This window comes from Aythya fuligula, chromosome 5 (assembly GCF_009819795.1).
Source record: "Aythya fuligula isolate bAytFul2 chromosome 5, bAytFul2.pri, whole genome shotgun sequence".
Classification (NCBI taxonomy): Eukaryota; Metazoa; Chordata; class Aves; order Anseriformes; family Anatidae; genus Aythya; species Aythya fuligula.
Window position 1 is genome coordinate 20,107,593 of NC_045563.1, and position 9,875 is coordinate 20,117,467.

Sequence of the window (9,875 nt, forward strand, 5' to 3'; positions counted from 1 at the left end):
TGTGGTATATAAGTGGCAATCCTAGTTTTGAATCGGACAGAAATCTTAGAGCAATGCCATGCTTGTAGCACAGGGTCCTAGAGATCACTGCCTGAACTACAGGAAAAAAAGTCTGTCCAGTTCAAAGATACAAAAATTTTGGGATTGGGTTTGCTTTAAAGTGAAATTAAAGAGGAACCTAACAGAAAGATGTTTTGTTTTTCCCATAGGGCTAGCTTCTGAGACTTGTTAGTCATTTCCTGTATGAACGTAAGCATAGACTATAACCAGAACCCTGATATCATCAGATGCTATGAAGCAGTTTCATGTTTGCAAGAGCTCCTGAGAACGCAACAAAGCAGTTTGTAAAAGGGCCCGAGAAATGTGCCGTGCTGGGCGCCGCACAAGCTCAGCAGGACAGGCATGGTTCAGTTTATAAGCGGTAATTCCAGAAAACCTCATGAGAAGATCCTGTCACAGGACAGCAGCTGGCAAGCAAGAGGAAATGTGAGTCTGCAGCACGTCCGCTCCAGTGAAGGTCTCCAGGCTGCGACAGAAAAGAAGGTCAGGCTTTTCCAGGTGTTTTATTCCCATCCTAATCAGTGCACCCACTGGCCTCCTCCTCTCCCCTGGCCCGCTTCTCTCTGCTCCCCCCATCTCCTTCTCCCCCCACCCCCTTGCTTTTGAACCTGCTGGTCATTTGCATCAAATCTGATCGGAGAACAGCAGTTCATTAAGATGTACAAATATTTGGGGAAAGATGGTAGGGGAATACTGAAATGGGCGTCTCACTGAAGGAACCTAGCTGCTTAGTAATACCAGTTGTAATATGAGTCCATGTCAGATCCACCCACAAAACTGCTTGCTCTTTGACATCTCCAAGGACAATCCCTTCATCCTCCTATTTCCCTCCTCCAGATCTAACCTGTCCAAAGCCAGGAAAGAGGCATCTCTCTAGCTTTTTCTCCATTCCTGTACATGCTTTAGTGCCAGGCATGTTATACCCATCTCCCCCATCCCTCCTGTTCCTCATTTTTCTTTGTGCTTCTCCATGTGGAAGATGAGGTATGGCTGCAAGGACCTTAAAATCCTGGTGTGGGGGCACACCGGAGCTTCTGACATGCCTCTGTTTCTTATCATCCCTCCAGCTGTGCAAGGGGAAGGTGAAGAGGCAGATATTTCACAATGAGCGCGCCGTTCCCTACCACAGGAAGAGACAGCCCTGCTTGCTGGAGCTGGCCCAGTGGGATGGCGCATGATGGGGCTTGGCACCGTGCGCTGATGAGGCAGGCTGCCTCACATGAGGACGACTACAACTGGACCGACTGTGAGGCCGACAGTTTGAGCGAAGTCCCTGCCACGCTGCTCATCTGCCTCTGCGGGCTGGTGGGCAACGGGGCCGTCCTCTGGCTCCTCAGCTCCCACATCCGCAGGAACCCCATCACTGTCTACGTCTTCAGCTTGGCCATTGCTGACTTCACCTTCCTCCTCTCCATTGCCATCGCCCTTGTGATATTTTATGGACCATTGAGCTTTTGTCACAGGCTGGGCTCATGGGATGTGATGGCTATGTTGAACATCATCATCATCTTCGTTTTCACCACCAGCATCTACCTCCTGGCAGCCTTCGGTGCCAGCACGTCCCTGTCTGCCCTCTGCCAGGCCTGCTGGCCCCGCTACCGCTCCTGGCACGTGCCAGCACTTGTGTGTGCCCTGCTCTGGGCCCTCTCCTTCTTGCTTACCGTGACCCTCTACTTCTCCCCAGTGGCACTTGTCATCTTCGTCCTGAGCTACCTGTTGTCGGTGCTTATCCTGATTCTTTCCAGTCTAACGCTTTTTGCCAAGGTCTTGTGCTGTTCATGGCAACATCCCCTGAGGAAGCTCTGCGTTGTGGTTCTGCTTGTTGTCATCTCCTTCCTCTTCTTCAATGCTGGCTTTCCTTACTGGCTCTTGCTAAGATTGTTTGATTTTTCAGTTCTCTTCTTTGACACGCCTCTCCTATTTGCCTGTGTGAGCAGCAGTATCAATCCTATTATTTATTTCCTGGCAGGGAGCTGTACAAAGAAGTTCCCAGTCTCTGCTAGGCTTGCTTGTCAAAGGGCTTTTGAAGACGTCATGGAGCCTGAAAACAGAAGTGAAACTCCCAGAGAAAGCTCAGTGGAAATAAATGTTTAACCTTCTCCAGCCCCTCCCTGGGAGAAGATCCTCTAGGGATGGTGGTGTCCTGTGAGACAGGGTGAGGCAAGAACGATGGCTTTGGTGCTGCACAGAACTAGCTGCAAGACAACACAATGTGCTGGGCAGCACAGGAACCTGTGCCTGGGGTTGGCACTGGGCAGGTGGTGAAGCACCCATCGAAACATTTTGCTTTGAAATCTTTGCTTTGAATCTGTCCTGTCTAACAGGTCTGAGCCGTTCCTTCTTCAAAAGTAAGCTTGCTCTAGCCAGTGTGCTATTAAAGCAAAGCCAAAGCCATGGAGGCTCTTAGCTCCTGTTGGTGCTTTGTTTTGGTGTGTCTGCTGAAGAGCTGAGCACTGCTGGATGCAAGAGCCTGGCAAAGCAGGGCAGAATAATGCCTCAGCAAAGCTTTTTGTGTGCAGCCTTAGTGGGTGTGGATACATGCAAAGACTACGCAGAGAACTCCCATTCGGCTTTGTGAAGAGGGAAGTAGGCGTGTGTGTGTGATCAGCTCCAGAAGGCTTTCCCCAAAATGCAATGCTTCTTCTGGCAGCAAGGCGGACGAGTTTTGTCCACGCATCATGTTGGCCATCTGCACACAATGGTTTGGACTGGAACTGGCTCTTGCAGTCCTTCCCACTCTCCTCTGGGCTGTCATATGGTTAGCCTGAGCACATGCCATTTTGCAACCACAACCTGATGATTGTATCCAGCTCTGGTGTGTTTGCTCCTTCTCCAGAAAAACAAGAGGAGTAGCGTTAGGATCAAAAACAAACAGAAAAGGACAGCTCTGCTTGAAGACTGTAAAGTCTGGATTTTCAAGGTGACAGAGGATACTGGGCGATGGAAGGAAAACAATTAACTTTTTTATGGAAACAACCCTGCTGAAGCTGTGAGAACTGAATCCTGGTAATAGGCATCCACCAGGTGAAAGGAGCAGTGCCAGTGCTTCCTTGGCTCCTCTTCCCTTGGGTGCGTTCCTGCCCTCCACATCTGTCAGCCCGTCCTATGAGGAGCTGGGGTCTGGAATGAAAACTGGTCACTTGGTGCTCAGCTGTTCCTAGGAAGAGCTTCCAGCTCTAACATGGTGGTGGAGCTGAACTGCAGGCTTCTTGCAGGCAGCTTCTCTGCTACCTGCAGCATTCTGGGCAGATGCTGTCGGCTGCCCAGGGCCCTCGCAACGTGAGTGGGGAGGTCTTGTCACTGCTAACAGCTGCCGCATCCCAGCTGTTCCAGTGCTGTTCCAGCTGCGGTAGGATGAGGCACAGCATGCTTGGGAGGCACCTGTGCTCCCCATGGACAAGCCAGGGGCTTAGAAATGAAAGGGATTGAGCAGTGTTGTAGGAAAGACAAGCCAGGCCTGCTCTGCTCAGCAGTGACAACCCATGCAGCAATGCCTGTGCATGCAGGGTGCATCATACCAGATCCACCATCTTCTCCAGGCAAAAGCTTCAGAGCTAAGAAAAGCTTTCTTTTTTAAAATCAGGTGCACCTACACTCTCAGCTGTGCTGAGGTAGGGAGAGATTTGTGTGAGCTGGGGGCTAAGCCAGCTCTGAGGGCCTATGTGCAGCCACCGAGTATACATGCACACCTTCAGAGGTTCATTCACCGCACCTGCATGAAGACAAAGGCTAGAGCATCTGCTTGCATCACTGTCTCTTTGGTGAGACTGTGGGACAACACTAGAGAAGCAAACTTGAAAGAGGTGCCCCCTTCTCAGTGTGAACAGCTCCACCTGCTTCAGGGTGCGAACCAAGGATTCAGGGCTGGAGTTGTCTTGGCACATGAAAGCCAAGGATGTGAGGATGGCCGCATCCCCTCCTGTCAGATCACTTGCAGCCATTGTGTGTTTTAAATTCCTTCCCTGAAGTTGAAACCCTGCATAAGTTTGAAAGTAATTAATTGCAAAATGGTTCCTGGAAGCTTCCAAACACGTTCTCCACCTACCAAGACTATATCACCCCTTTCAGGCAGAGATAGATGCCGGTCTCTGTAGCAGAGACTGACAGAGGGAAAGAATAATGGGGGCAGAGATACCTCTAAGATATTCCTAGAGAGAGAGCATTAGACTGAAGACAGTGTGTGAGACTGAGGTGGGGAGAGCAGGCAAAAAATAAAGGGGAAGTGCCAGGAACATTTGGGAATAAAGACTGGGTATGCTGGGCCAGCTCTGCCAGCAGCCCTGGAGCTGGGGAATTGCTGCTGGTGCTGTGCAGGATCCATCCCAGTGCAGGATGTGTCCCTGTGCTGGATGTGTCCCAGTGTTGGATGAGACCCTGCAGCCAGCCAAGGTCCCAGAGCTCCCGTTCCTGCTCAGGGAAACCCCCCTGGGTCACCTGGTCCGAGAGGGAGATTTTGGTGGGGCTGCATTGCCAGCGAGCCTCTCCTCACCGGTGTGTCCTGTGTGTGCCTGAGAGTAGGTGAGAAGGAGGAGTGAGCAAGAGTAAGAAAGAAAAAGAGGGCAGCATCCAACAGTGCTCTTCCTAGTGTGTGACAGGGCAATACCCTGCTCAGCCTGGGGCATGAAGATTGTTAAAGTGACCTCTCTGTGGAATCTTTTCATGGTTTATTGAAACCATTGCCAAGTTAGTCTTGTATTTTCTTTGACCATACTTCAGGAAGAAAACATCACAGGAAGTATGAAATGTACAAAAAGAATTATTATTATTATTATCATCATCATCATCGTTATCGTTATCATTATCGTTATCATTATTTTAATGTTATGAAAAAAAACAAACAGTGTTAAAAATGTTATAAAAACAGATAACCAACATTCTGGAAGAAGTTTCTTTCAAGTCAAACAATGATTTAGTTTGTTTCTTATGAAATATAATAGTACCCCTAATAGTACCCCTAGAATAGTACCCCTAGAAGGGCCCCTCAATCGATGTTCATGTTGTTACTGCTATAATGCTTGTCAGAAGGGATCTCAGCTTTAGTTTGGAGGAGAACATTGTACTGGGTCTGGCTGGGATGGAGTTAATTTTCCCTGCAAAAGCCCATGTAGTATTATGCTCTGCAGCTGTAGCTAGAACAGCACTGGTATCACACCAGTGTTTTGTCTACTGCTGAGCAATACTGGCACCTCATCAAGGTATCCTCCAAACCCCTCCAAGAGCCAGCAGGCTGGGGGTGGGCAAGAGGTGGGGAAGGGACATCACTAGAGCAGATGACCTAGACTGGCCAAAGAGATATTCCATGCCATATGGTGTCAGGCTCAGCAATTAAAGGTGGGAAATGGGAAAGAGGAGTGGGTGCTCTTGTTATGAAAATCTGTCCTTCTAAACAACTGCCATGCATATTGTGGCCCTGCTTCCCAGTATGTGGCTGAACATTGCTCATTAATGGGAAGTTGAGAATATATATTTTTCCTCTATATATGCTTCTGTGTGGCCTTTGCTTTTTTCCTTTTCCTTTTCCTTTTCCTTTTCCTTTTCCTTTTCCTTTCCTCTCTTCCTTGTTCCCATTTCAAGGTCACTAGGTGTGTTCAGCCTAGAAAAGAGGAGGCTGAGGGAAGACCTCATCACAGTCTACAGCTTCCTCACAAGGGGGAGTGGAGGGACAGGCGCTGATCTGTTCTCTCTGGTGACCAGCGATAGGACCAGAGGGAATGGAGTCAAACTGCGACAGGGGAGGTTCAGGATGGATATCGGGAAAAGGTTCTTCACCAAGAGGGTGGTCACACACTGGAACAGCTGCCGGCAGTTGCCCACCAGGAAATAAACAATGGGATTGGTGCTGCTGTTCAGCAATGCCAGCAAAAAAGATACCTGGTGAGGAAATAGTTCCTTTGCGGGTGGAAGATCATGGAAGATCGTAGACCCAGGCTGCTGAGGTCAAAGAAGTGGCACAGAAATCCAGCTACAATTTCAAGTTCTATATAGGAAAAAATTATATGATTAAAGAGAGAACAAATTGTTAAGCTCAAAAATGCCGACATGAGCAGAAAAAGGAGGAGGAGCAGAGAGAAGTCAGCAACAGCCAGATTTAGGATGTAGACAGTGAAGGGGTTCCTCATGTGGGAAAACAGGAACCAAATGACTATCCCATTCGTCACAAGTCCACACAAAGAAATCCCCGTACAGAAACCTAAAAAGACCAGAGATTCGTAAGATAGCCTTAAGCACATGTCCGTGTCATTTCCAGAAGAGTTCAGATATCCAGAAGCTGTGTAGCTCAGAGAGAAGTCTGTTGTGCTGGTCTCTGCCATGGTGAAGTTCCTGCTCCCAGCACCTCCTGAGAGACAAGGAAGGAGAGAGAGAAGAGGAGCATCGGTGCTCCCGGCACTCACCATCTCTGCCCGTGATCCCAGGCTGTGCCCAGGACAGGCTCCCACAGCTCCAGCCCCATCCCTGGCCAGCAGGCATCTCCCACCCACCCATCGCTGGCCTCCCACCTCCCAGAGCTCCTGGGAACAACACTGGCACATGGGGTCTCTGCGGGGCCAGGCTCACCAGGAGAAAAGGGCTGGTGACAGATGCCAGGGCCACCCTGCTCTGCTTCAGCCTCCTCCCTCGTGCCGCAGAGCAGACCTGTGCCCTGAGACTGGGTCCCGTGGTCAGGAGACTCCTCTCACAATCTCATCTCATCGGTGACAGCTTCCCCTCACATGTCCCACAGTGATCTTGTCAGTGGGAGCTGGCCATGTCACCTCCTTCCGTCCCCCTCTGCTGTTTTTTATCAGGAGGTTTTGTTCTGTTATGGTCTCAGTTAGAAATACTCCAGGAAATATCATATAAAATGCCTTGTACTCAAGATGAAACCTTAAAGAAGGAGAGGATAGCACAGACAATCTTATGTCCATTCAGGTGCTGGGAACCCCAAATCTTGCATCATCAAATTGGCCTCTTATCAGGGCAGCCCTTGTCCATGGAAGTGTTACCTCATCATGGTAACTTAAAGTATTACAGGATTTTCTTAAAAAAGAGAAAAACACATAGTTTCTACTGTCAAACAAAATGGATGTTCACTTGAGAACCGTTTTGGCACTCTTGCCTTGATAAAGGCAAGGACACATAGGCGGTGGAAGACTTCCATAGCTCTCACCTGTTAGCTAACCTTACCGTCTGCATCACCAAGGGGACGGTGGGGAAGAGATTTGGCAGGGCAGGAGGAAGGTAGAAAGTTGAGAATGAATGAAATGACCCAGGAAGGGACCATTAGCAGCGTGGCTGAAACAGCAGAATCATAGACTCATAGGCTCACAGAATGTCTCAGGTTGGAAGGGACCTTAAAGATCATCTAACTACAACCCCCTGCCATAGGCAGTGATGCCACCCACTAGATCAAGTTGGCCAAAGGCCCCATCCAGCCTGGCCTTGAACACCTCCCGAGATGGGGAATCCACAACCTCTCTTGGCAACCCGTTCCAGTGCCTCACTACTCCTACAGTGAAGAATTTCCTCCTCTTGTCTAGCCTAAATCTATCCTCTTTTGGTTTAAGACCATTCCCCCTTGTCCTACCATTATTTACCTGAGTAAATAGTCCTTCTCCATCTTTTTTACAAGACCCCTTTAAGTACTGGAAGGCCACAAGGAGGTATCCCCAGAGCCTTCTCTTCTCCATGCTGAACATCTCCAGGCTGAACATTCTCCAGGCTGAATATACTGAGCTCTCTCAGCTTTTCTTTATAGGAGAGGTGCTCCAAGCCCTCTAATCATCTTTGTAGCCCTCCTCTGGACTCACTCTAACATGTCCACATGTTTCTTGTGCTGGGGGCCACAAACCTACCTTTTTACAGCTGATCTACCTTTTTACAGTTGCCCTTTCCTGGGTCTTGACCATTACTGTTGTCATTGTTGGCACACCCTCATTTTTTTGAGCCCCAGAGCATCATATCTGCTGTGCAGGGGCACTTCAGGGGCAAGAGGGGGATTCCTCACTATGTTTCAAGCAGAGATGAGAGTCCAGCCACCCTTGTATTGTGAGTCCATCAATTCTGTTGGTTTCAGGTTGGAAGCCATTTTACCATCCTTTTCCAAGGATTTAAGGCAAGTCAGATGCCCAGCCCGTGCCAGCACATGATACCACGTGTCGATCTCTCGCTTGGATTCCTGGATGCATTGCAGACTCTTGCAACCTGGCAACTTGCTCAGAGAGTGCGTCTATCCGGTCACACTTGCACCCATGACATCCAACTCTGCCTTCAGGCCCTAGGAGGACCTCCAGATATTGGAGCTCCCTGCAACAGATGGTCTGGGTGGCTCTTTCAGTCCCTGGGAGGTCAGTCTGGGTAGGGGCATCTACTGGGGGGGTCATAGCCCCTCTGTCTGGGTTTCAGTGTCAGCCCTGGGGGTGTGGTGGGTGGACATCATTTTTACCTCACTGGAAAGCTGCTTCGTGGTGCTCCCAGAATAGAGGGTAGCGAGATCAGTCCACCTCCTGCTCTCCCTGCTCAGCAGAGATGGGGCTTCTATTTTTGCCCGAGCCTTGTCAGCTGCCCTCATGAGGGCTGCCAGGTCCCGGTGGCTCCCTCAGCTGCCTCAAGTGGCCTCGATGCACGAAACCCCAGCACACTGAGATCCCCCCCTCCACTGCAGAACGCATCTGCCCCGGAGCTGATTGCATTGGCAATACCCCTTGGAAGTCTCTTGCAGCCTGTGGCCTTAACCCTCCTTCTTCCCCACATCATTCCTCAGGTGTAGAATCACTCCCAGTTGTGCCAATCTGTTTCCCGCCCCCCTGGGGCCCTATCACACACCCATGCCTTGCACCTGGGATGCCAACAGAGTACTCTCAACAGCCACCCATAAGGCAGAGCTCTGGCCTTGCCTTAACTTGCCATGAAAAATCACCGGTGCTCAGATACACAACAACACAAGGGCTTTGCCCTCTATCTCTGATCACATCCCCGTCATGTCTTCTCTAAGATTACATTTTGTGGGGTACATAGTGTTGCATATGTACTTTTATCTACAAGTGGTTCCTGTCTCACGATCTGATTTCACATAATAAGGGCTGCCGTCCTCACTGCTTATATTCTCTTTCATGCATTTTCCATCTTCTGAATACCTGTTCTTAGGAGTTATTGCCTATGTTTTTTCTATGATTTTTTTATTTTTATTTTTTGCCTATGTTCATTCACAGAATGATGTCCTCCAAGGATATCTTTTGATTTCACATAGTGAATGTACAGTGATGAACCCAGCCCAGAGTCTCTCTGAGGGGAGCCAGTCTTGGGCTGCAGGAGATGGGGACCACATGTAGACCTAAAACAAGGGTAGAGCTAATTCCACCCATGAGAAGATGGTGGTGAAAAGGCTTCCAACAGGTGTAACACCTTCACAATGCAGGCAAACCCTGGGTGCTCAGGCCTGACCCTAGCTGGGTCCCATGGTCCATGGGCAGGAGGTTAATGGGTGGGGTCAGGACAGAAAAGGGGCTGCTGTTGCCTTCAGGGCCCTGGAAGAGGGAATCAGAGAGTCTCAAAGTGTACAGGTTAGTGTGCTGTGGTGTTCAGTCATGCTTCATGAATTGAAGTTCCAGCCTCTTCATTTTCCATTCCCACAGCTGGGCCAATCAGATCATCAGATCATCATTGTCCTTCAGTGACAGCACTTTTTTTTTTTTTTTGTGTGTGTGTGTGTTTGTTTTTTGTTTTCTTCACCACCACTATGAAAAACATTTCCCAGTACCAATTTCTTCTATGGCTTTGTAGCATTGCATTTGTCACAAGTGTTATGTTCCATGCTTTGACACATTAAAGCAAAGCCT

The 9,875-nt window shown here is 49.3% G+C and overlaps 1 protein-coding gene across 1 annotated transcript; it reads left to right on the top strand.

Annotated features, from left to right (window-relative positions):
- The first annotated feature begins 1,164 nt into the window (after nucleotides 1-1,164).
- Nucleotides 1,165-2,154, top strand: LOC116490361 (mas-related G-protein coupled receptor member A2-like). Its single transcript, XM_032189468.1, has one exon. The coding sequence runs from the start codon at nucleotides 1,165-1,167 to the stop codon at nucleotides 2,152-2,154; it is 990 nt and encodes a 329-aa protein (XP_032045359.1).
- Nucleotides 2,155-9,875: the final 7,721 nt, after the last annotated feature.

What these genes read in the sequence shown, in the direction of transcription:
- LOC116490361 (XM_032189468.1), top strand. Translation starts at nt 1,165, where the DNA reads ATGAGCGCGCCGTTCCCTACCACAGGAAGAGACAGCCCTGCTTGCTGG.